Below are 27,443 nucleotides of genomic sequence, written 5' to 3'. Positions count from 1 at the left end.
GCGGCTGGATTGCCGCATCCTAAATCAGTAAAAGCCCATTCCACGAGGAAAGTGGGCTCATCTTGGGCGGCTGCCCGAGGGGTCTCGGCTTTACAATTTTGCCGAGCTGCAACTTGGTCAGGGGCAAACACGTTTGCTAAATTCTACAAAATTGATACCCTGGCTGAGGAGGACCTTGAGTTCTCTCATTCGGTGCTGCAGAGTCATCCGCACTCTCCCGCCCGTTTGGGAGCTTTGGTATAATCCCCATGGTCCTTACGGAGTTCCCAGCATCCACTAGGAGGTCAGAGAAAATAAGATTTTACTCACCGGTAAATCTATTTCTCGTAGTCCGTAGTGGATGCTGGGCGCCCATCCCAAGTGCGGATTGTCTGCAATACTTGTATGTAGTTATTGCCTAACTAAGGGTTATTGTTGAGCCATCTGTTGAGAGGCTCAGTTATATTTCATACTGTTAACTGGGTGTAGTATCACGAGTTATACGGTGTGATTGGTGTGGCTGGTATGAGTCTTACCCGGGATTCAAAATCCTTCCTTATTGTGTCAGCTCTTCCGGGCACAGTATCCTAACTGAGGTCTGGAGGAGGGTCATAGTGGGAGGAGCCAGTGCACACCAGATAGTACCTAATCTTTCTCTTAGAGTGCCCAGTCTCTTGCGGAGCCCGTCTATTCCCCATGGTCCTTACGGAGTTCCCAGCATCCACTACGGACTACGAGAAATAGATTTACCGGTGAGTAAAATCTTATTTTTGTATTCACTACACAATGATGTTTGTCCTTATTCTAATGATTAACATGTAGACTCTGGTAGTGTTATCTGTGCTCTAAGGCACATGTAATGGATGACCATTTAGCCACCGGATCCTCCGCTATACTACGGCTTCCGGCCACATGATGCGCTCCATGGCCGTGGAATACACGCAGCTTCCGATCCCAGCAGCGATGCATACATTATTTGTTTTTTCATATCCTCTGATATTCGGATTTGTATATAAATATATATGTGGTTAGATCGTGAGTCACACTTGCCATAATATTTATTTGACTTGCTCATAAACATCGCTTTATATGTTTTTAGACCACTTCCTGTTGAGCCTATGCTGATTTGTGGTGGGTGTGTCCTACCTTTTGTTTGCTACTATTAAGAGGGGGCCTGTGAGACGGGTTACGGTCGTTAGGTCGACCCAACTTAGGTCAACACTCATTAGGTCGAACACTGAAGGTCGACATGCATTAGCTCGACATGGCCGTTAGGTTGACATGTGCTAGGTCAAAAAGTCAACATTAATTTTTCCACTTTTTTTTTTTTCTTCAATTTTTCGATTTTTTTCATACTTAACGGTCCACTTGGACTATGAGTGGAACGGTAACCTATCCCGAGCAAAGTGAGGCACCTTCCCCGAAGCATGACGAGCGAACACGGTGCACTAATTGGGGTTCCCCGTCACTTTACGAAGAAAACCTCATGACGACCTGTTGACCTAGAACATGTCGACCTAATGCATGTTGACCTAATGGCAATGTCGACCTTCAGTGGTCGACCTAATGAGGGTCGACCCAATGACACATACCCCTGTGAGACATTGATGACTGGTGCACATTTGTCAGTGATCCTTGTGTTGGTATGTGAAGTCTTGACAAAGGTTGTGCTATGACCGAAACGTTGACAACCTGAGGAATGTATTTGTGAGTTACAATAAAAGAACACCTGCTATTATTGGTTCCTGTGTCTTGGTTTACTATCTATCTAAGATGAGCTGGCTACATCTTTATATAGATATGTATGTGTGTGTGTATATGTGTATATATAATATGTGCTATAGTATTTTTTTAATCATCCCTTTTTCCGTAGGCTTATTTTTATAATGCACGCACCCGTGAATCTGCATGGAGTAAGCCTGATGGAGTGAAGGTTATCCAGCAATCAGAACTGACTCCAATGATGGCAGCCCAGGCTCAAGCTCAAGCCCAGGCCCAGGCTCAGGCTCAAGCAGTTCAGGCACAAGCTCAGGCTCAAGCCCAGGCCCAGGCTCAAGCAGTTCAGGCACAAGCTCAGGCAGCCCAAGTTCAGGGACAAAGTCAAGTACAGAACCAGGCTGCACATACACAGGCGGTGACAGGCGCCTCTCCAACAACGAGCAGCCCTTCATTAATGGTATCTACATCAGCATCTTCAACTAGTCAGTCGTCTTCAACTAATACTACCACATCAAACTCCATATCTCAGGTGGTGCCTAGTAAGTAATGTTGTCTCGTTCTCTTCCCTCTGTAATCATTGTCTTGTGTGCTGTCAGGCCAAGGCTTTCATAAATTCTGCTATGGATGATATTCTGAGATGTCACTCCCATCTTGTTTCTTTAAGATGTCTTCCAAATAACTCCAGTTTTAATTGGTTGCACTCACGCTTAATGCTTTATTTACATTATTTAAAAACATAATATCCTTTCTTTTTATTTATTGATTTTTACAACTGTTTTCATTTTGATATAAACCTATGCATTTTCTCAAAGATATTGTAATATTTCTGAAAACTCTTCTACAGATTATCTTTGATTTTATAAAGAGCTGGCATATTGAGTAACTCGGTACAGTGAGGGGATCATGATGCAAACAATATTATGAAGTAGTCAGTAAAGATGACCAAGTGAGCTTACAGTGGTGCAGGGAATGCTAGATAGATAGATGGAGAGAGAGAAAGTACCAGCCAATCAGCTCCTAACTGCCTCCTTATAGGCTGTGTTTGAAAAACGACAGGAGCTGATTGGTTGGCACTTTATCTGTCTCCACGGCTCGCTACAAATGGTGGCAAAATAACAATGTACTGTAGCTGCTGGTGGGGAAGCTATGTGTGACTACTGGAAGCTAGAAACCTTGCCCGCCATCAGTATCAAAGAAGCTGAAAGTTGAGTCAGTAGACATGGTGCTACGCTGGTTTTTCACCCCTCTAGTCCTTTTGATTTGGGCAGAACAACAGTTTGTGTGCAAGTGTTTGTACATAACTTCTCTGTCAGTTAAAAATAAATGACATTGTAGCTAATTGGTTTGGTTGGTGGTTCACATTTCTGTGAAATATATCTTTAGTAGATATTTGCATGTTTACCACTGTTTAATGCAGGTATACCCTGTTTTACTACTGTGACACCATTGCATTTGAATGAATGCCTTTTTAACCGCTATCTAAGGGGCAGCAATTTACACATGTAAGAATATTCCATTGTAGCAATTAATATTCTTTCTTCCAACAGGCTTGTCTGCTCCTGAGCAATCCCAAAGTAATTCTGTTTCTGTGACCACAACGTGCACAATCAGTGTTGCAGCCTCTCTGCCCACAGTTTCTTCAGTGCAAACTCTGCCTCAGACATTGTGCCAGACGTTGCCACCCACCATCTCTCACGCATTATCACAACCTACAGCAGCAATTTCGGCCTTCCCTCCAGTTATGGTACCCCCATTTCGTGTTCCCCTTCCTGGCATGCCTATACCATTACCAGGTAATGTATCAATATTTAGCTGCAAAGCAGATATTCATCACTGTAAAAGCCAACTTCTATTGTTACTTTATAGAGATGCTTAATCAGTATGGTTCAAAGCATCTCCAATATTGATATAACTGGTAACAGATCTCTAACACTGCTCAATTAATATTTGTTTGTGTGGCTTTTTTATTTCAATCTCTCTATTATTATTATTAGTATTATTATTATTAGTAGTAGTAGTAGTATAAGCTAACAGAAATGTTTTTTAATAAACTGATGTATTCCTTTGTGGGAAAAGAAAATTGCCTTGCTCTTTGGCTTTCAAGTGGTTTCTAATTGCCACAAATAGTAACGTGAATTTTGTAGAACCTTTTATTTCGTAGCAAGTCTTGCTATTCTGAGTACTGTCTGGAGGTGGCAGTGTAGCATCATTTTACTTATTTGAGCAGAATTGTAAACCACTGCTTCTCAACCCCAACCCTCAGGACCACCCAGCAGGGGCACAGGTGTATCGCCTGCTGTCACATTTTAAAGATCCACAGGTGGAACACATGAACTGCTTGGGGCCCTGAGGAGCCAATGTAAGAAGCCCTGGTGTGAACATAATTGGAAAAATTAATTGCTATTAAAATTAGGCTCTATTATAAATAATGGTGGTAAAGGAGGCACTCTAGCTCCTTTTCATATGAGATCCCACCACTGAACAATAAAAAAATAAGATGCTTTTTACCTTTCGGTTACCAGGCCTTTTTGGATAACAAATACTAACTTTAAGGAGAGTTTGCTACATTCCCTTTTACCTATTTTCTGCTTTCCACAGAGCTTTTATCACAAAGATGGCTTATCAGTGCCTTTGTGATATGATACTAAAGGGATGCGTACTATTTATGTATAGAAAGTATGTATGTGGATACAACTGTGGTAAATGTGATTCATCAGCATGATGTGTACAGTTATGGGCCGCGGTTCACCCATATGGAGGGAAAGACAATATTTTTGCTCAAGCTTAATTAAACACATTAGATTTTTAGTGTATTTTTCTATAAACTGATCAGAATAAAGCATTATATTTACATGTTATAGCCTTATTAAAACACAGTTGTCATTTCCAGATCCCTTTATGTGGGAAAAGTAAGTTAATGTCCAGTTTGTGTTCCCCTCTTCTTGGCTCTTGCTGGCAGGCAGTGTGAGCGTTCCCTTCACAATGCAGTTTGGTGGTTGCTGAAAAGAGAGCCTGCACTACCTTGTCTTTTGTCCATGTTTTAGCAGTGATACACATGAGCAGACTTTGAGCCTCCTGCAAATGATTAAATGATCCTGGCTTTTTAGGTGAATTACATTGCATCTTGGAAACAAACTGGTTTACACTAAATCAGCCTATGCTTAAATGACACTCCTCTTCTTATTACATCTTCTTTTTAAGTAGAATGTTGTAAAGTAAATTTTAAATTCATTAAGATGAAGTTTTCCAGCTGAGTGTTTCACAAAACAAATTTACACTGTGAAGATTCCAATAGAAAATGTTCCCTTTGCTCTTTTGATATTGTCTCCAGATTAGTGTCCAGTGTTGAGATGCTTTAATAATGTAATGACTGCAGTGTTCTTAGTGTCCAGCCCCAGTGGTAGCAGGCACGGTGATAGCCAGATTCAAACATGTTTGCATGTCCATTTTACAGGTGTAGCAATGATGCAAATAGTAAGCTGCCCGTATGTAAAGACAGTCGCTACCACCAAAACCGGTAACTTTTTAATACTGTTTTAGTTTGTTTTTGTTTGACAGTTGGCATGGTAGTGAATGCTGGTGTACTTTATCCCGGTGCCTGCAAGTACAATGTTTTGCACCCTTCTACCCTCCGCAGCACAGCAGTGTAGTTACCTGTATTTAGACAGTAATTAGATGCGCTCAGATTTGTTTTACCTGACTGAAGCGGTCTTGTAAATATAACTTATTTACTTGTTGTTCCAGCACTGCTTAGTTTTAATAAGTGTTCTTGTCTATATTAAGTGTTACTTTACCTGCATGTGTGTGTATGTGCTTAGCTGACTTAAAGGACAGTTCTACTTTCTAAAATGAATTACCCACCAACCTTACTTACTCGGTTGGGTGTCTGTGTTTTCCTGACTATTAGATAGAAAAAAACAGACACCCAACTGACTTTTCAAACAATTGAATACCCCCCTTTGAGTACTTTTCCTGGACCTGGGTGTTCCCTTGCTGAAACTGAGCCCCAAAAATTGTAGAGTTGATTAAAGCTGCCACACCCTCTTGTCAGTGCTGCAGCTGGCAAAAACATTAATTAATAGCCCCAGTGTGTCTCAAATAGACCACTAGGACTGATATATGTATAAGTGGCCTGAAGCTGTGTAATGACTGTATAGAATGTTTGATCTCCCCTTTTGAAAGTGGAACTGCCCTCTAAAAAAAAAAAAAAAAAAAGTCTTGAGGACTTGCTCCACCACAGGTCTCAGATGTTGTCGTGGCTAATATATGTCCTAATTTTTATACATATACAAGGGACTGTTCTGTTGCTAGTCTGCCTCAGTGCTCTTTGTCTATACTGTACCCGACCCCGGTGATATGGTATGATGGTACGCTTGCAGCTGTGTTTCTTTCACTGCTGGGTGTTCTGCTGCTTCACTTTCAACTCATGTCCTACTGACTGCATGAAGTCATCACTTAAATAATTTATGTCCAGGAGGCCATTTAGCAAAATAACTTAATGCCGGTCTTGCAGCAGCTTCATGAGTGGCAGCCTTCTTATATTGGGACTTATATTCCATGTGTCATAAAGGGATGCTATAATCTTTTATTCTGTATGGTTTTTATTTAACGTAACAAATAAAACAGGACTTCTTTTGGAATACAACTGCAATCTGCTATGCTTCTGTATTAGCTGGGCCTCACTTAGTGCTGTCACTTGCCTGCATCATAACAGAGCTATTAGAAGTGATCATACCCATCCCCATACATTGAAAGACAAAGTCACTGAGGCATACTGAGAAAGGAGAAACAACCCTGGCAAATATTCTAGTAATAAACCAGTAACCATGTACAATGCTGTGCAAAACTTGTATTGGCACACAATGCCTGACTAACCATTACGGTTTAGTTCAATTATGCAACATTTGGAGACGTGTCCTTTTTAACTGAATATTGTTTCCCTGTTAAGAATGTGTGCTTAAAGATGGTCTAAATGTGCCAGTGTCTGCATATACATTGCTAACCATTCCTTTAACGTTAGAGTGAATTTGTTTAAGATAAGGTTGTATGCTTCATGTTACTATCCACAGTATCTAAGAAGTAATGTTTTAATCTAGTGCCCGTGTCTGTAGGTGTGTTGCCTGGAATTGCTTCTTCTATTGTTCCAATGATTCATCCTCAAGTGGCCCTTGCTGCTTCTCCTGCCACCTTAGCAGGAGCGACCTTACTGTCAGAGTGGTCCGAATACAAAACCGCGGATGGCAAAACATACTATTATAATAACCGCACTCTGGAATCCACGTGGGACAAACCTCAGGAACTGAAGGAAAAGGGTATGTATTAACCACCTCCCCCGTCCACCATATTATACATGTGAGTTGTTGCCCAAAATATTGTTTCTATTAATCATGTTATATATGTACAATGAGAGTACGTGCTACACAGGGAGATTAAAAATAAATGTTCTGTGAAACTACAGAAACACAGATTCCATTATACATTCATGGTAACGTATGTGTGTTTTGATTGTATTTTAACATTTGTTTATGCTTAGAACATATCAGTTTTTCTTGTTCTTTATGGCAAATATATTTATGGAACCCTCCTGTTATGAATTTTCTGTTACTTACTCGCTACAATTAACTGTAATATAGCGCAGTGATTAGCTATGGAAAGGTACATGTGCTGGACTGAGGAAGGGTCGGCCCCAATGATCTTCTCTGCGGTCCTGACCGCTCCACAAGATTGTCACAACCGCAGAGAAGATCATCGGGGCCGACCTTCCCTCAGTCCAGGACCTGTACCTGCCCAGAGCTAATAAGCAGGCAACAAAGATAGTAAAGGACCAGCTACACCCCGGCCACAGCATGTTTAACTTGCTTCTTTCAGGCAGGTGTTACAGGACCGTCCCCCCGGGGTCCACCAGAAGCCTCAAAAGTTTCTTTCCCCAAGCGGTCCGCCTGCTGAACTCCTGAACATTGACTGACTAGACGTACATGTAACTCACTTGTGTCCCTACAGTATACCTATCTGTGTGACTTTACTTTCCTTCCCCCCCCTCCTTCTTATCTGTTACCTACTTGGCTGTTGTATAGCAAACCAAAGACAAATTCCTAGTTTACGCAGGCATTGAATAGGTCTGAACCCCTACCGACCTAAACCTGCCGGAAACTGCCATCTTTCCGACAAGACGGCAGTTTCTGACAGGTATTTAATACGGTTCCTGTATGAAAGATAGATAGTGGGGTATATGCAATTGCGGTCGAATTCCCGAAATTGTCGAATTTCGGGTCATTTTCGCCCCCAAAAAAAATTTGCCTATGCAATTCAGTGCTTTCCGACCAAAAAACAGACTTTCAAAATTCGACTTTTTGAAATTCGAATTTTTGCAAATTCGACTTTTCTGCAATGATACAAGTGCTGTAATTCGACCAAAGCATATTCAATTCAAGTTTGGAAATTCGACAGCAGTGCTTTTAGACAGCAAATTCGTCATTTTCAATCCGCCACACTTTGGAGGGTGAAAACAATAAAAAAAAAATTTAACATGTTTTTTTTGGTGTTTTTTTTTTTTAGGAATAGCATATCTATTTATATTAGAAGGGATTAGGTACTTTTTTTTTTTTTTTTTTGGAGGCACAAATATTATTTATATATTTTTTAAAATATTATTATTATTTTTTTATTTTTTATTGCTGGAACGGTAAAATCCTTTAAAAAAATGGCGTGGGGTCCCCCCTCCAAAGCATAACCAGCCTCGGGCTCTTCGAGCTGGTCCTGGTTCTAAAAATGCGGGGAAAAAATTGACAGGGGATCCCCCGTATTTTTAAAACCAGCACCGGGCTCTGCGCCTGGTGCTGGTGCAAAAAATACGGGGGACAAAAAGAGTAGGGGTCCCCCGTATTTTTAACACCAGCATCGGGCTCCACTAGCTGGACAGATAATGCCACAGCCGGAGGTCACTTTTATGCCGTGCCCTGCGGCCGTGGCATTAAATATCCAACTAGTCACCCCTGGCCGGGGTACCCTGGGGGAGTGGGGACCCCTTCAATCAAGGGGTCCCCCCCCCAGCCACCCAAGGGCCAGGGGTGAAGCCCGAGGCTGTCCCCCCCCATCCAATGGGCTGCGGATGGGGGGGCTGATAGCCTTTTGTGATAATGAAAAGAATATTGTTTTTTCCAGCAGTACTACAAGTCCCAGCAAGCCTCCCCCGCAAGCTGGTACTTGGAGAACCACAAGTACCAGCATGCGGGAGAAAAACGGGCCCGCTGGTACCTGTAGTACTACTGGGAAAAAAATACCCAAATAAAAACAGGACACACACACCGTGACAGTAAAACTTTATTTCATACGTCGACAAAGTTTTTTACATAGTAAATTCTAACAACTTTCTTTAGATAAAGAAGTTGAGAAAGTAAAAGAGCCTGTTAAGACTGAGCCAGTTGTGGAGGAACCACAGCCAATGGAGGCAGAGGAAGAAGTGCCAAAGGAAGAACCTCCCAAGGAGATAAAGGAGGTAAAGCCTGCAACCAAGTCACTTGGTATTGTCCTTTTTAATTACTTTTTGATAGGGATGGGGTGTGTTTGTGCATTTTCACTGCCGATAGCAGTATAGAACTAAACTCTGGGGGTTAACAGAGCTTTGCACACTTGTGACCTGTACACGTTTTCATCATCCTCTACCACTGCCACAAGCATTGGCTGTCACTCAGTAGTTTTTCATGAGTCTGGAATTCTGTCTCCATCAAATGTACTTATCTTGTTAACTTCTTGTGCAGTGACGTTTTCTGTCAAATGTCTGTGCATATTGTTACGAAACGGCTATTATGTACACTCTATTTTATCTCTTTCCTAAGCAGTGCACAGCTTTTGTGTAGAGCTAGCTACATTTACCTGTGTCACACTTGCATGAACAGGCTCATACTATCACTGGTTGAATGGGAAATTGAAAAACACATGTTTGGGTTATACTTTACGTAAATAAAAAGAAACTGCTCGCAATAAACACAATACTGATGAGATAAACATTGATACAAATAACTTATTATTATTTCTCTGACGTCCTAAGTGGATGCTGGGACTCCGTAAGGACCATGGGGAATAGCGGCTCCGCAGGAGACTGGGCACAACTAAAAGAAAGCTTTTGGTCTAACTGGTGTGCACTGGCTCCTCCCTCTATGATCCCTTCTCCAGACCTCAGTTAGAATCTTGTGCCCGGCTGAGCTGGATGCACACTTGGGGCTCTCCTGAGCTCCTAGAAAAGAAAGTATATTTTAGGTTTTTAATTTTCAGTGAGATCTGCTGGCAACAGACTCACTGCTACGAGGGACTAAGGGGAGAAGAAGCGAACCTACCTGCTTGCAGCTAGCTTGGGCTTCTTAGGCTACTGGACACCATTAGCTCCAGAGGGATCGAACACAGGGCCCGACCTCGATCGTCCGGAGCCGCGCCGCCGTCCCCCTTACAGAGCCAGAAGCATGAAGATGGTCCTGAAAATCGGCGGCAGAAGACTTCGGTCTTCAACAAGGTAGCGCACAGCACTGCAGCTGTGCGCCATTGCTCCTCATGCACACCTCACACTCCGGTCACTGATGGGTGCAGGGCGCTGGGGGGGGAAGGGGGGGGGGGCGGCGCGGGCGCGCCCTGAGCTGCAATATTAACATCTTGGCTGGCAAAATAATCACAATATATAGTCCCAGAGGCTATATATGTGAAAAATACTCCTGCCAGGATCCATAAAAAAGCGGGAGAAAGTCCGCCGAAAAAGGGGCGGGGCTATCTCCCTCAGCACACTGGCGCCATTTTTCCCTCACAGCTCCGCTGGAAGGATCGCTCCCAGGCTCTCCCCTGCAGTTTCAAGACTACAAAGGGTAAAAAAGAGAGGGGTGGCACTAAATTTAGGCGCAGCAGTATATATATAAGCAGCTATAAGGGAAAATCACTCAGTTATAGTGTTCATCCCTGTGTTATATAGCGCTCTGGTGTGTGCTGGCATACTCTCTCTCTGTCTCCCCAAAGGGCTTTGTGGGGTCCTGTCCTCTGTCAGAGCATTCCCTGTGTGTGTGCGGTGTGTCGGTACAGCTGTGTCGACATGTTTGATGAGGAGGCTTATGTGGAGGCGGAGCAGATGCCGATAAATGTGGTCACCCCCTGCGGGGCCGACACCTGAGTGGATGGTTATGTGGAAGGAATTACGCAACAGTGTCGACTCCTTACATAAAAGGTTTGACGACATACCAAATATGGGACAGCCGGCTTCTCAGCCTGTGCCTGCCCAGGCTTCTCAAAAGCCATCAGGGGCTCTAAAACGCCCGCTACCTCAGATGGCAGACACAGGTGTCGACACGGATACTGACTCCAGTGTCGACGACGATGAGACTAATGTAACTTCCAATAGGGCCACACGTTACATGATTGAGGCAATGAAAAATGTGTTGCACATTTCTGATGTTACCCCAGGAACCACAAAAAAGGGTATTATGTTTGGAGAGAAAAAACTACCAGTAGTTTTTCCTCCATCTGAGGAATTAAATGAAGTGTGTGAAGAAGCGTGGGCTTCCCCCGATAAGAAACTGGTAATTTCTAAAAGGTTACTAATGACGTACCCTTTCCCGCCAGAGGATAGGTCACATTGGGAAACATCCCCTAGGGTGGATAAAGCGCTCACACGCTTGTCAAAGAAGGTGGCACTACCGTCTCCGGATACGGCCGCCCTAAAGGAGCCTGCTGATAGGAAGCAGGAGGCTATCCTGAAGTCTGTATATACACACACAGGTATTATACTGAGACCAGCTATTGCTTCAGCATGGATGTGCAGTGCTGCAGCTGCGTGGTCAGATTCCCTGTCGGAAAATATTGATACCCTAGACAGGGACACTATATTGCTAACCGTAGAGCATATTAAAGACGAACTCTTATACATGAGGGATGCACAGAGGGATATTTGCCGGCTGGCATCTAAAATAAGTGCAATGTCCATTTCTGCCAGGAGAGGGTTATGGACTCGGCAGTGGACAGGTGATGCAGATTCTAAAAGGCACATGGAAGTTTTGCCTTATAAGGGTGAGGAGTTGTTCGGGGATGGTCTCTCGGACCTCGTTTCCACAGCAACAGCTGGGAAGTCAGCATTTTTACCCCATGTTCCCTCACAGCCAAAGAAAGCACCGTATTATCAGGTACAGTCCTTTTGGCCCCATAAGGGCAAGCGGGTTAAAGGCGCGTCCTTTCTGCCCAGAGGCAGAGGTAGAGGGAAAAAGCTGCAGCATACAGCCAGTTCCCAGGAGCAAAAGTCCTCCCCCGCTTCCTCCAAGTCCACCGCATGACGCTGGGGCTCCACAGGCGGAGCCAGGTACGGTGGGGGCCCGTCTCAAAAACTTCAGCAATCAGTGGGCTCGCTCACGGGTGGATCCCTGGATCCTTCAAGTAGTATCTCAGGGGTACAAGCTGGAATTCGAGACGTCTCCCCCCCGCGCCGTTTCCTCAAATCTGCCTTGCCAACAACTCCCTCAGGCAGGGAGGCAGTGCTAGAGGCAATTCACAAGCTGTATTCCCAGCAGGTGATAGTCAAAGTCCCCCTCCTTCAACAAGGACGGGGTTACTATTCCACAATGTTTGTGGTACCGAAACCGGATGGTTCGGTGAGACCCATTTTAAATTTGAAATCCTTGAACACATATATAAAAAAATTTTCAAGATGGAATCGCTCAGGGCGGTTATTGCAAGCCTGGACGAGGGGGATTACATGGTATCACTGGACATCAAGGATGCTTACCTGCATGTCCCCATTTACCATCCTCACCAGGAGTACCTCAGATTTGTGGTACAGGATTGTCATTACCAATTCCAGACGTTGCCATTTGGTCTATCCACGGCTCCGAGGGTATTTACCAAGGTAATGGCCGAAATGATGATACTCCTTCGAAAAAAGGGAGTTTTAATTATCCCGTACTTGGACGATCTCCTGATAAAGGCGAGGTCCAGGGAGCAGTTGTTGGTCGGGGTAGCACTATCTCGGGAGGTGCTACAACAGCACGGTTGGATTCTAAATATTCCAAAGTCACAGCTGGTCCCTACGACACGTCTACTGTTCCTGGGGATGGTTCTGGACACAGAACAGAAAAAAGTGTTTCTCCCGGAGGAGAAGGCCAAGGAGCTGTCATCTCTAGTCAGAGGCCTCCTAAAACCAAAACAGGTGTCGGTGCATCACTGCACGCGAGTCCTGGGAAAAATGGTAGCTTCCTACGATGCAATTTCATTCGGCAGGTTCCATGCAAGAACTTTTCAGTGGGACCTGTTGGACAAGTGGTCCGGATCGCATCTTCAGATGCATCGGCTGATAACCCTGTCTCCAAGGACCAGGGTGTCTCTGCTGTGGTGGCTGCAAAGTTCTCATCTTCAAGAGGGCCGCAGATTCGGCATACAGGACTGGGTCCTGGTGACCACGGATGCCAGCCTTCGAGGCTGGGGGGCAGTCACACAGGGAAGAAACTTCCAAGGACTATGGTCAAGTCAGGAGACTTCCCTACACATAAATATTCTGGAACTGAGGGCCATTTTCAATGCCCTAAGTCAGGCAAAACCCCTGCTTCAAAACCAGCCGGTACTGATCCAGTCAGACAACATCACGGCAGTCGCCCATGTAAACCGACAGGGCGGCACAAGAAGCAGGACGGCGATGGCAGAAGCCACAAGGATTCTCCGATGGGCGGAAAATCACGTGTTAGCACTGTCAGCAGTGTTCATTCCGGGAGTGGACAACTGGGAAGCAGACTTCCTCAGCAGGCACGACCTCCACCCGGGAGAGTGGGGACTTCATCCAGAAGTCTTCCAACTGATTGTAAACCGTTGGGAAAGGCCACAGGTGGACATGATGGCGTCCCGCCTAAACAAAAAGCTAGAAAGATATTGCGCCAGGTCAAGAGACCCTCAGGCGATAGCTGTGGACGCTCTAGTGACACCGTGGATGTACTGGTCGTTTTATGTGTTCCCTCCTCTTCCTCTCATACCCAAGGTACTGAGGATAATAAGGAGAAGAGGAGTAAGAACTATACTCATTGTTCCGGATTGGCCAAGAAGATCTTGGTATCCGGAACTTCAAGAAATGATCTCAGAGGACCCATGGCCTCTACCGCTCAGACAGGACCTGCTGCAGCAGGGGCCCTGTCTGTTCCAAGACTTACCGCGGCTGCGTTTGACGGCATGGCGGTTGAACACCGGATCCTGAAGGAAAAAGGCCTTCCGGAGGAAGTCATTCCTACGCTGATTAAAGCTAGGAAAGAAGTGACCGCAAACCATTATCACCGCATTTGGCGAAAATATGTTGCGTGGTGTGAGGCCAGGAAGGCCCCAACGGAGGAATTTCAGCTGGGCCGTTTTCTGCACTTCCTACAGTCAGGGGTGACTATGGGCCTGAAATTGGGTTCCATTAAGGTCCAGATTTCGGCTCTATCGATTTTCTTCCAGAGAGAACTGGCTTCACTACCTGAAGTTCAGACTTTTGTTAAGAGAGTGCTGCATATTCAGCCCCCTTTTGTGCCTCCAGTGGCACCTTGGGATCTCAACGTGGTGTTGGATTTCCTAAAGTCACATTGGTTTGAGCCACTGAAAACCGTGGATTTGAAATATCTCACGTGGAAAGTGGTCATGTTGTTGGCCTTGGCTTCGGCCAGGCGTGTATCAGAATTGGCGGCTTTGTCATGTAAAAGCCCTTATCTAATTTTCCATATGGATAGGGCAGAATTGAGGACTCGTCCCCAGTTTCTCCCTAAGGTGGTATCAGCCTTTCATTTGAACCAACCTATCGTGGTGCCTGCGGCTACTAAAGACTTGGAGGCTTCCAAGTTGTTGGACGTAGTCAGGGCCCTGAAAATTTATGTTTCCAGGACAGCTAGTGTCAGGAAAACTGACTCGTTGTTTATCCTGTATGCACCCAACAAGCTGGGTGCTCCTGCTTCAAAGCAGACTATTGCTCGCTGGATCTGTAGTACGATTCAGCTTGCACATTCTGCGGCTGGACTGCCGCATCCTAAATCAGTGAAAGCCCATTCCACGAGGAAGGTGGGCTCTTCTTGGGCGGCTGCCCGAGGGGTCTCTGCTCTACAACTTTGCCGAGCAGCTACTTGGTCGGGGTCAAACACATTTGCTAAATTCTACAAGTTTGACACCCTGGCTGAGGAGGACCTAGAGTTTGCCCATTTGGTGCTGCAGAGTCATCCGCACTCTCCCGCCCGTTTGGGAGCTTTGGTATAATCTCCATGGTCCTTACGGAGTCCCAGCATCCACTTAGGACGTCAGAGAAAATAAGATTTTACTCACTGGTAAATCTATTTCTCGTAGTCCGTAGTGGATGCTGGGCGCCCATCCCAAGTGCGGATTGTCTGCAATACTTGTATATAGTTATTGTTTAAAGGGTTATTGTTGAGCCATCTGTTGAGAGGCTCAGTTATTGTTCATACTGTTAACTGGGTATAGTATCACGAGTTATACGGTGTGATTGGTGTGGCTGGTATGAGTCTTACCCGGGATTCAAAATCCTTCCTTATTGTGTCAGCTCTTCCGGGCACAGTATCCTAACTGAGGTCTGGAGGAGGGTCATAGAGGGAGGAGCCAGTGCACACCAGTTAGACCAAAAGCTTTCTTTTAGTTGTGCCCAGTCTCCTGCGGAGCCGCTATTCCCCATGGTCCTTACGGAGTCCCAGCATCCACTACGGACTACGAGAAATAGATTTACCGGTGAGTAAATTCTTATTTATTATTGATAAAAGCAAATTGCATAACTTTGGTTTGTGTCCCAAGGAATGTCACTCGTAAATGAATGCTGGATGTGCTTAAAGCAGCTAAAATTGTTGACCAGGAACTCTTGCTAATGGTTCCTGGATGTATAGGACTAATATCACACAGCTGTCATTACATTATTGCCCTTTTCTCTAACGTCCTAGAGGATGCTGGGGACTCCGTAAGGACCATGGGGATAGACAAGCTCCGCAGGAGACATGGGCACTTTAAGAAAGACTTTAGGTCTGGGTGTGCACTGGCTCCTCCCTCTATGCCCCTCCTCTAGACCTTGATACTGTGCCCAGAGGAGATGGGTGCACTTTAGGGAGCTCTCCTGAGCTTCCTGACAAAGTATATTTGTTAGGTTTTTTATTTTCAGGGAGCCTGCTGGCAACAGACTCCCTGCATCGAGGGACTGAGGGGAGAGAAGCAGACCTACTTCTGTCAAGGCTCTGCTTCTTAGGCTACTGGACACCATTAGCTCCAGAGCAGGGGTGTCAAAGACCAGGCCCGCGGGCCAAATCCGGCCCGCCAGACCTCGTCTGATGGCCCGCGGTGCCGCCGCCATGAAACCCCCTTCTCCCGAGTGCCCAGCTCGGGGGGGGCGGGGTTTCGCGGAATGACGCGATTGCGTCGTGACGTCACGGCGCAAACGCGTCATTCAACGAAACCCCGTCGGAGGAGGGAGAAGGGAGCCGCGCAGACGAGGAGGGAGAGGCGGCTGAAGAGCGGCGAGAACCGCTTCAAATGTAAGTCAGCCCCTCTCCCTTCCTCTCTTTCTCTCTCTCTCCCTCCTTCCACCACCTGCCACAATGTGTAAAATGGGGACCTGTACCTGCCGCTATGTGTAAAATGGGGACCTGTACCTGCCGCTATGTGTAAAATGGGGACCTGTACCTGCCGCTATGTGTAAAATGGGGACCTGTGCCTGCCACAATGTGTAAAATGGGGACCTGTGCCTGCCACAATGTGTAAAATGGGGACCTGTGCCTGCCGCAATGTGTAAAATGGGGACCTGTGCCTGCCACAATGTGTAAAATGGGGACCTGTGCCTGCCGCTATGTGTAAAATGGGGACCTGTACCTGCCGCTATGTGTAAAATGGGGACCTGTGCCTGCCACAATGTGTAAAATGGGGACCTGTGCCTGCCACAATGTGTAAAATGGGGACCTGTACCTGCCGCTATGTGTAAAATGGGGACCTGTGCCTGCCGCAATGTGTAAAATGGGGACCTGTGCCTGCCGCAATGTGTAAAATGGGGACCTGTGCACTATAAAAGGGGGCACATGGCTGGGCACTATAAAAGGGGGCACATGGCTGGGCACTATAAAAGGGGGCACATGGCTGGGCACTATAAAAGGGGGCACATGGCTGGGCACTTTAAAAGGGGGCAGATGGCTGGGCACATATAAGGCAGGTGGAGCGGTAAATTTTGGATAGACCTACAGATACAACCGGCCCTTTGATGGGGACCAAACTGCTGATGCGGCCCCCGATGAATTTGAGTTTGACACCCCTGCTCCAGAGGGATTGGTACGCAGGTCTCACCCTCGCCGTCCGTCCCAGAGCCGCGCCGCCGTCCCCCTCGCAGAGCCGGAAGATAGAAGCCGGGTGAGTATGAGAAGAAGACTTCAGAGGCGCCAGAAGACTTCATGATCTTCACTGAGGTAACGCACAGCACTGCAGCTGTGCGCCATTGCTCCCATACACCTCACACACGGCAGTCACTGTAAGGGTGCAGGGCGCAGGGGGGGCGTCCTGGGCAGCATATAGGCCTCTTTTGGCAAAAATAAGTATATGTACAGCTGGGCACTGTACATATATAAGAGCCCCCGCCAAATTTTGAGATTTTCAGCGGGACAGAAGCCCGCCGCCGAGGGGGCGGGGCTTCTCTCTCAGCACTCACCAGCGCCATTTTTTCTCCACAGCACCGCTGAGAGGAAGCTCCCCGGACTCTCCCCTGCTTATACCACGGTAGACAGAGGGTTTTAAAGAGGAGGGGGAGGGGGGCACAAAATTGGTGCATATTGTATATGTAAACAGCGCTATCTGGGTAAACATAATATTATTGTTTTTTTCTCCTGGGTCATACAGCGCTGGGGTGCGCTGTGTGTGCTGGCATACACTCTCTCTCTCTGTCTCTCCAAAGGGCCTGGTGGGGAAACTGTCTTCAGATAAGAGGTTCACTGTGTGTGTAGTGTCGGTACGCGTGTGTCGACATGTCTGAGGTAGAAGGCTCACCTAGAGAGGAGGGGGAGCGTATGAATGTGAGGTCTCCGTCGGCAGTGCTGACACCTGACTGGGTGGATATGTGGAATGTTTTAAGTGCTAGTGTGAACTTATTGCACAAGAGATTAGACAAAGCTGAGGCTAAGGAACAGTCAGGGAGTGAACCCGTGTCTGTCCCTATGTCGCCGTGACCTTCAGGGTCTCAGAAGCGCCCACTATCCCAAATAGCAGACACGAATTCGGACTCCAGTGTCGACTATGATGATGTAAAGTTACAGCCGAAAGTGGCTAAATGTATTCGATATATGATTATTGCAATAAAAGAAGTGTTGCATATCACAGAGGAACCCCCTGTCCCTGACACGAGGGGCACATGTATAAGGGAAAAAAGCCAGAGGTAATTTTTCCCTCCTCACATGAGTTTAACAAATTATGTGAAAAAGCTTGGGAATCTCCAGACAAAAAAACTGCAGATTCCCAAAAGGATTCTTATGGCGTATCCTTTCCCGTTAACGGACAGGGTACGGTGGGAATCATCCCCTGAGGTGGACAAAGCGTTAACACGCTTGTCAAAAAAGATAGCGCTGCCATCACAAGATACGGCTACCCTCAAGGAATCTGCAGACCGCAAGCAGGAGATTACATTGAAATCCATTTACACACATTCTGGTACATTACTCAGACCGGCAATTGCGTCGGCCTGGGTTTGTAGCGCGGTAGCAGCATGGACAGATTCCTTATTGGCGGAGATTGAGACCCTAGATAAGGATACCATTTTATTGACCCTAGGCCATATAAAGGATGCTGTCTTATATATGATGGATGCTCAAAGAGACATTAGTTTACTGGGTTCCAGAATAAACGCTATGTCAATCTCTGCTAGACGAGTACTCTGGATCCGGCAGTGGACAGGTGATGCCGACTCAAAAAGACATATGGAGGTTTTACCTTACAAGGGGGAGGAATTGTTTGGAGAAGGTCTCTCGGTCCTGGTCTCCACAGCTACAGCAGGTAAATCAAATTTTTTGCCTTATGTTCCCTCACAACCTAAGAAAGCGCCACATTATCAAATGCAGTCCTTTCGTTCAAATAAAAGCAAAAGAGTGCATGAATCGTCCTTTCTTGCCAGAGGTAAGGGCAGAGGAAAAAAGCTGCACACAGCTAGTTCCCAGGAACAGAAGTCCTCCCCGGCCTCTGCAAAATCCACCGCGTGACGCTGGGGCTCCGCTGGGGAAGTCCGCCCCAGTGGGGGCACGTCTTCCACTTTTCAGCCACATCTGGGTTCCCTCACAGGTGGATCCCTGGGCAATAGAAATTGTTTCTCAGGGATACAAGCTGGAATTCGAAGAGGTACCTCCTCGCCGGTTTTTCAAATCTGCTCTATCGACTTCTCCCCTGGAAAGGGAGATGGTGTTAAATGCTATTCACAAATTGTGTTTTCAACAAGTGGTGGTCGAAGTTCTCCTACTTCAGAGAGGGAAGAGATACTACTCCACCCTGTTTGTAGTTCCGAAACCGGACGGTTCGGTCAGACCCATATTGAATTTAAAATCCCTGAACCTATACTTAAAATGGTTCAAGTTCAAAATGGAATCGCTCAGAGCGGTCATAGCCAGCCTGGAAGGGGGGGATTTTATGGTATCCCTGGACATAAAGGATGCATACCTTCATGTTCCCATATATCCACCTCATCAGGCGTACCTGAGATTTGCGGTACAGGATTGTCATTACCAATTTCAGACGTTGCCGTTTGGGCTTTCCACGGCCCCGAGGATTTTCACAAAGGTAATGGCGGAAATGATGGTGCTCCGGCGCAAGCAGGGTGTCACAATTATCCCGTACTTGGACGATCTCCTCATAAAAGCGAGATCACGAGAGAAGTTACTGAACAGTGTGTCACTTTCAGTGAAGGTGTTACAGCAACACGTCTGGATTCTCATTATCCCGAAGTCGCAGCTGGTTCCTACGACTCGTCTGAGCTTCTTGGGCACAGACCAGAAAAAGGTTTTTCTCCCGATAGAAAAGGCTCGGGAACTCATGACTCTAGTCAAGAACCTATTGAAGCCAAAACAAGTGTCTGTGCATCATTGCACTCAAGTCCTGGGAAAAATGGTGGCAACATACGAGGCCATTCCCTTCGGCAGGTTCCATGCAAGGACTTTCCAATGGGACCTATTGGACAAGTGGTCCGGATTCCATCTACAAATTCATCAGCGGATCACCCTGTCCCCCAGGGCCAGGGTATCTCTCCTGTGGTGGCTGCAGAGTGCTCACCTTTTGGAAGGACGCAGGTTCGGCATTCAGGATTGGATCCTGGTGACCACGGACGCGAGCCTCAGAGGGTGGGGAGCAGTCACAAGGGGAAGAAACTTCCAAGGACTCTTGACAAGTCAAGAGACTTGTCTTCACATCAACATCCTGGAACTGAGGGCCATATACAACGCCCTACGTCAGGCGGAGAACTTACTTCGCGACCAACCAGTTCTGATCCAGACAGACAACATCACCGCAGTGGCTCATGTAAACCGCCAAGGCGGCACAAGGAGCAGGGTGGCAATGGCGGAAGCCACCAAGATTCTTCGCTGGGCAGAAAATCATGTAAGCCCACTGTCAGCTGTGTTCATTCCGGGAGTGGACAACTGGGAAGCAGACTTCCTCAGCAGACACGACCTGCATCCAGGGGTGTGGGGACTTCATCGGGAAGTCTTCGCACAGATTGCAAGTCAGTGGGGACTGCCCCAGATAGACATGATGGCATCCCGTCTCAACAAAAAGCTACAGAGGCATTGCGCCAGATCAAAAGATCCTCAGGCGGTAGCAGTAGACGCCCTAGTGACACCGTGGGTGTTCCAGTCGGTTTATGTGTTTCCTCCTCTTTTTCTCATACCCAAGGTATTGAGAATAATAAGAAAAAGAGGAGTGAGAACAATTCTCATTGTTCGAGATTGGCCAAGAAGGACCTGGTATCCGGAACTGCTGGAATTGCTCACAGAAGATCCGTGGCCTCTTCCTCTACGACAGGATCTGTTACAACAGGGGCCATGTCTGTTCCAAGACTTGCTGCGTTTGACGGCATGGCGGTTGAACGCCGGATCCTAGTGGAAAAAGGAATTCCGGATGAGGTCATTCCTACGCTGATAAAGGCTAGGAAGGACGTGACAGCTAAACATTATCACCGTATATGGCGAAAATATGTTTCTTGGTGTGAGGCCAGGAATGCTCCTACGGAAGAATTCCATCTGGGCCGTTTCCTGCACTTCCTACAGACTGGAGTGAATTTGGGCCTAAAGTTAGGATCCATTAAGGTTCAGATTTCGGCCTTATCCATTTTCTTTCAAAAAGAATTGGCTTCTCTCCCAGAAGTACAGACTTTTGTAAAGGGAGTGCTGCATATTCAGCCTCCTTTTATACCTCCGGTGGCGCCTTGGGACCTTAACGTGGTGTTGAGTTTCCTTAAGTCGCACTGGTTTGAACCACTTCAAACGGTGGAGTTATAATAACTCACTTGGAAGGTGGTCATGTTATTAGCCTTGGCTTCGGCTAGACGAGTGTCGGAATTGGCGGCTTTGTCTCATAAAAGCCCCTATCTGGTTTTCCATATGGATAGGGCGGAATTGCGGACCCGTCCTCAATTCTTGCCTAAGGCGGTGTCATCTTTTCATATGAACCAACCTATTGTGGTGCCTGTGGCTACACGAGATTTGGAGGATTCTGAGTCCCTTGATGTAGTTGGGGCTTTGAAAATTTATGTGGCCAGAACGGCTAGAGTCAGGAAAACGGAAGCACTGTTTGTCCTATATGCAGCCAACAAGGTTGGCGCCCCTGCTTCGAAGCGGACTATTGCTCGCTGGATCTGTAATACCATCCAGCAGGCGCATTCTACGGCTGGATTGCCGTTACCAAAATCAGTCTAGGCCCATTCCACTAGGAAGGTGGGCTCTTCTTTGGCAGCTGCCCGAAGGGTCTCGGCACTACAACTGTGCCGAGGAGCTACTTGGTCGGGTTCAAACACCTTTGCAAAATTCTATAAGTTTGATACCCTGGCTGAGGAGGACCTAAGGTTTGCTCAATCGGTACTGCAGAGTCATCCGCACTTTCCCGCCTGTTTGGAAGCTTTGGTATAATCCCCATGGTCCTTACGGAGTCCCCAGCATCCTCTAGGACGTTAGAGAAAATAAGATTTTAAACCTACCGGTAAATCTTTTTCTCGTAGTCCGTAGAGGATGCTGGGCGCCCGTCCCAAGTGCGGACTACTTCTGCGAGACTTGTATATAGTTTTGCTTACATAAGGGTTATGTTATAGTTCCATCAGGTTAGACTGATGCTACGTTATTTTTTCATACTGTTAGCTGTTTACTTGATACGCAAGTTATACGGTGTGATTGGTGTGGCTGGTATGAATCTTGCCCTTGGATTAACAAAAATCCTTTCCTCGTACTGTCCATCTCCTCTGGGCACAGTTTCTCTAACTGAGGTCTAGAGGAGGGGCATAGAGGGAGGAGCCAGTGCACACCCAGACCTAAAGTCTTTCTTAAAGTGCCCATGTCTCCTGCGGAGCCCGTCTATCCCCATGGTCCTTACGGAGTCCCCAGCATCCTCTACGGACTACGAGAAAAAGATTTACTGGTAGGTTTAAAATCTTATTTATCAATGAGTGATAAATTTCACTGTGAGTGATAAATTGCACTAGCCAATCAGTTTCTAACTTCCATGTCATAGGCTGTGTTTGAAAAATGACAGTTTGGAGGTGATTGGATGGTGCAATTTATCACTCAGTGGAATTATCACTCATTGATAAATAAGGACATAATTATGGTACTTCATTGGCATGACTGGTGTTTAACCACTTAACTGACTATTTATTTCGCCGAAAACCGCTCCGAAATTGTCGTTTTTTTTTATGAGTGAATTAGGTAAAGAACATGACTTTAACCCTATCCCAAATGATTTAAAAAAAAAAAAAAAAAAGGATAAAAAAAAATGGTTTTTAAATATTTCCCCCGAAACATCGATCGGGAACATCACGACTATCGAACATCGGGAACATCGCGACTTTCATTTTGAAAGCCGGGACAGCCTGAAGGTATACTGGGGGGGTCTGGGGGTGGCTTGAGGGTTCATTTACTCTCCCCAGCGGCTGCCATTGTTTGCAGCCGCTGGAGGAGGGAGATCCTGCTGTGCTGACCGATCAGCAGTGATCGTCAGGGAGGCAGAGGGACCTTCCGGTCCCTCTGACAGCAGCAGCGGAGGGAAGTTTATCTTCCCTGCCGCTGCTAACACTCTCTATCTGACTGGTCACATCCTGTGCGACCAGGTCAGATAGAGCACTTGCAGGCATGGTCCAGACAAGTGGTTAAGAAATAAAATGTGTGAAATTCCTTCCCAGTTTTAAGGCCATATAAAAGCAATGATCACAGGTCTGATGTTTGATATCTGTCAGTTTTTCTTGAGGGTCAATTGTTACACATTTTGTCTGACATATTAGTAGCTAAGATCATGTATGCAGAACTGTCCTCTGCTAACATATACATGTTGTCATAGTCTTAATGTTTAATGGGTCATTGCAGTTAGCTGTGCAGGGGGCGAGTTGCCATTGCAACAGCATAGAAGCAATGGCAATGCAATTCTCATGGTCTGATCTCTACCCAGACTTGCAGATTATTGTACACTGCCCTGGGGACTGCAAACCAATATCTGCAAGTCCAGAGGTAGATAAAACGGCTCATTGGATCGAGCCTTAAATTTATGGTACATTTGTGTGCTCATGTGCTAACACAACACAATGCTCCCTTTAATATTATTGCGTGGCAAAATAATCTTTTTCCAATGGTGGAAAAACTGAAATCCTTTTAGAAAGTGTGGAGCGTTTCTGCAATATTTTCTTGGTGAAACCTATTTATAATAGTTTGACTTGTGATATTTCTAACAGGATCCGTGGGGGTTGCTCTGTTCATCCATGTTTTTACCCAGTGCTGTTCTCTCTGCAAACCTGGCTGAAAACTGGGGGACCGTGAATGGAGCCACAACCCTACAACTTGCACATCTCCTCCTTTTGTTATTTTAAAATGGAAAATTAAATTATTTTGCCGGTTCTGTATTACAGAACACTTGTAACACTGAGGAAATCCTTCACTATGGTGCCTGCCAGGGGAATAACCAAATTAGTAAAAGTGTATATACTAGGTGCAAGTACAACTTTAACAACCGGTGAAGTCATACTCAAGAACACTCTTGTTACTGAATGGTCTATGGCTAATTACATTTCTTTTTCATCCACTAGGGGTCACTGGAGTACTCTTGGGATATGGACGGCTTAGCAGAAACAAAGGCACTGAATATTTAAATTTAGAACTCTCCACCCCTCCATATCCCAGAGTACCTCAGTGGCCTACCTCAGTGTTTTTTCTGTGCTCACAGCACTAACAAGGCTTGTGGGAAGTTCCCACACTTGGTGGAAGATTTTATTAATTTTTACTTTTTACACATCCCTTCCCAGTTTCTGGAAAAACATGGGTCCGGGATAGTGCCGCTGCAAGGACAGCGCATGGCGTGTCGGTCCTCACAAAGAGCACCCTCACAGCCACAGGCAGCCCACTGTCTCCTGCAACAGCTGGACGGAGCTTACACATAGAAGCCCCGTCTCAGCCATGACCTGAAGAGCTGGACGGAGCTTACAGATAGAAGCCCCGTCGCAGCCATGATCGGAAAGCGTCGCAGACCTCCCTACAAAAGGGGGGGTGGAGGACCTGGCTGATTACAGCGCGGCTGCAGCTGCCATATCTATAGAAGGTATTAATGCTGCAAGAAGGTATTAATGCTGCAAGGGGAAAGAATAGCACCTGCCTGTGCTTATTTCTATATTAACACTGCAGCAGGTATGGTAAACTGTCCTGTGATTATCAGTGTAAGCATGGCGGCCATTTTAATCCTGTTTCCTGTTTCTTCCAGGCGCAGGGGTGTTAGTGGGAATTTTGGTTCAGGTTTCACATAGGCTGCCCATGTGAACTGTATTTCGGCCATAAATAATATATATATATATATATATATATATATATATATATAGAAAAAATTGGAGCACTCACCAGTCTCAATATTCAAATATGCACCAGATTTATTTGTATTGACAGCATAATTCAGCTGTGCCTCACAGCCTATGTGGTATCAAATGTACCTTCCAGTATACAGGGTATCTGTATACTGGAAGGTACATTTGATACCACATAGGCTGTGAGGCACAGCTGAATTATGCTGTCAATACAAATAAATCTGGTGCATATTTGAATATTGAGACTGGTGAGTGCTCCAATTTTTTCTATATACAACTGGATGTTCGTGAGAACTTCTTTGGATGACACCCCAGCGGATGGACTATGATCAAAACGTGAGTGCGACCCATATACCTATATATATATATATATATATATATATATATATATATATATATATATATATATATATATATATATATATATATATATATATATATATATATTAACACACCTTAAGTAAAGATTTTACTGAGTCGTGCAAGTGTCTGTCCTTTGGCTATTGTGGTGTCTGTATAAGGGGTAAGGCTCCAACACAGACTAAATATAAGGTTTACTACAATGTCTGTACATAAATCTTCCACAGATTCAGTTGTTTTGTAGGTTTCCACTCCGGAAGCCGGTTCATTCCCAGATCCTATCTTAAGCATTGGCAATTCAAATTGACTCCGCTCGACAGGAGCGGTAAGATCGGAGTCTTGGAAGTACTCCGCCAGCTCTAACGGAGGAGTCTCAGCCTTTCCAAAGGTCCAATTTCCCTTTGGGTACCAGGGTGTTAATTTAACTGGTCTTATAATTTAATGCAGTCTGACAATTCTAGGTCAAACCTCACAACGCTACCTACGAGTGAGAAGGGCACATTAAACCAGCAGTCAGATAGTGCGGGTTTTGACAACCATACATTGCTAATGACCAGTGAGTCAATGTCTCAATTGTTACAGAGACTAAGGAGACTCTAACATCTAATCCGTCGTATTTAATAAACGACAGATTTTCAATGAGTTTCTTATTTAGAATATCTTACTAAGATTTAAGTCTATTTACCGTTTCCACATCTAACGCCATTGGTAAATTCGTCTGTGACAAACCTTATAAAGACCCAAGATACATTTGGGTCACTAGGCGCTCTATGTATGGAAACAATGACGATCACGTTAGACTTATCGTTAATGAGAAGCTGCAGAGAATCTCTGTAAAGCTTCTGCTGACGCCTGTTACCTCGATTCTCGCTTTTCATCGTCGCTAGTTTCAGCACGACAAGGCCAGAAGTTGTTTGGTCCTAAATTTGACATTTCAGGCCAGGAGGGGGGGGGGGCTTGGGGGGTAAAGTCTAGCCATTGCCTCCTCTGGTATCAAGACGGAAATACTTTGGTCCGGCGTTTAAAGCCTTTAGACTTCAGTCTTTTCAAGGCTGTGGTACAAAAACAGTCACGCCTTGTAACGCCAGGGCGCTAAAGTCGCAACAAGCCAGTGGCTTGACGGCCTCTCAGGCCATCTCGAATTTCCAATTGTGGAAGCGCGCCTTTACACGTTATATTTGCCGGGTTTCCAGCCATCCACTCATGGATGTTTCTCTAACGTCCTAGTGGATGCTGGGAACTCCGTAAGGACCATGGGGAATAGCGGGCTCCGAAGGAGGCTGGGCACTCTAGAAAGATCTTAGACTACCTGGTGTGCAGTGGCTCCTCCCACTATGACCCTCCTCCAAGCCTCAGTTAGATTTCGTGCCCGGCCGAGGTTGGATGCACACTAGGGGCTCTCCTGAGCTCTTAGAAAGTTATAGTCTTAGAATTTGTTATTTTCAGTGAGACCTGCTGGCAACAGGCTCACTGCAGCGAGGGACTAAGGGGAGAAGAAGCGAACTCGCCTGCTTGCAGCCGGATTGGGATTCTTAGGCTACTGGACACCATTAGCTCCAGAGGGATCGACCGCAGGCCCAGCCTTGATGTTCGGTCCCGGAGCCGCGCCGCCGTCCCCCTTACAGAGCCAGAAGCAAGAAGATGGTCCGGAAAATCGGCGGCATGAAGACATCCTGTCTTCACCAAGGTAGCGCACAGCACTGCAGCTGTGCGCCATTGCTCCTCATACACACTTCACACTCCGGTCACTGAGGGTGCAGGGCGCTGGGGGGGGGGCGCCCTGAGGCAGCAATAAAAACACCTTGGCTGGCTAAAATACCTCAATATATAGCCCCTGGGGCTATATATGAGGTAAATACCCCTGCCAGAATCCCATAAAAAGCGGGAGAATAGGCCGCGAAAAAGGGGCGGAGCCTATCTCCTCAGCACACTGGCGCCATTTTTCCCTCACAGCTCGGCTGGAAGTAAGCTCCCTGGCTCTTCCCTGCAATTCTACAGTACAGTAAGAGGGAAAAGAGAGGGGGGCATTAAAATTGGCACTGTATACAGTATATTATATAAAAAGCAGCTATTAGGGACATAACTCAGTTAGTCCCTGTGTATATATATATATATATATATATATATATATATATATATAGCGCTCTGGTGTGTGCTGGCATACTCTTACTCTGTCCCCCCAAAGGGCTTTTGTGGGTCCTGTCCTCTATTTGAGCATTCCCTGTGTGTGTGGAGTGTGTCGGTACGGCTGTGTCGACATGTTTGAGGAGGATAATGATGTGGAGGGGGAGCAGATGCCTTTAGCAGGGATGTCACCCCCTGGGGGTCAGACACCTGAGTGGATGGTATTATGGCAGGA

General features: G+C 46.1%; 1 protein-coding gene across 4 annotated transcripts in view; it reads left to right on the top strand.

Annotated features, from left to right (window-relative positions):
- Positions 1-27,443, top strand: part of TCERG1 (transcription elongation regulator 1) — a 239,577-nt gene that overhangs the window by 35,244 nt on the left and 176,890 nt on the right. For 2 of the 4 annotated variants that reach the window (XM_063928106.1, XM_063928108.1), the window contains exons 4-8: positions 1,853-2,237; positions 3,246-3,491; positions 5,153-5,215; positions 6,795-7,010; positions 9,075-9,193. In XM_063928106.1, coding sequence (XP_063784176.1) covers positions 1,853-2,237; positions 3,246-3,491; positions 5,153-5,215; positions 6,795-7,010; positions 9,075-9,193 — 1,029 coding nt within the window. The remainder of the gene's footprint in view (positions 1-1,852; positions 2,238-3,245; positions 3,492-5,152; positions 5,216-6,794; positions 7,011-9,074; positions 9,194-27,443) is intronic. The other 2 variants (XM_063928107.1, XM_063928109.1) reach the window with 2 other exon arrangements.

The sequence above is a fragment of the Pseudophryne corroboree genome, chromosome 6 (genome assembly GCF_028390025.1).
Source record: "Pseudophryne corroboree isolate aPseCor3 chromosome 6, aPseCor3.hap2, whole genome shotgun sequence".
NCBI classification, from domain to species: Eukaryota; Metazoa; Chordata; class Amphibia; order Anura; family Myobatrachidae; genus Pseudophryne; species Pseudophryne corroboree.
Note: the sequence above shows the minus strand (reverse complement) of the source record. Positions and strands in the feature narration are given on the sequence as shown.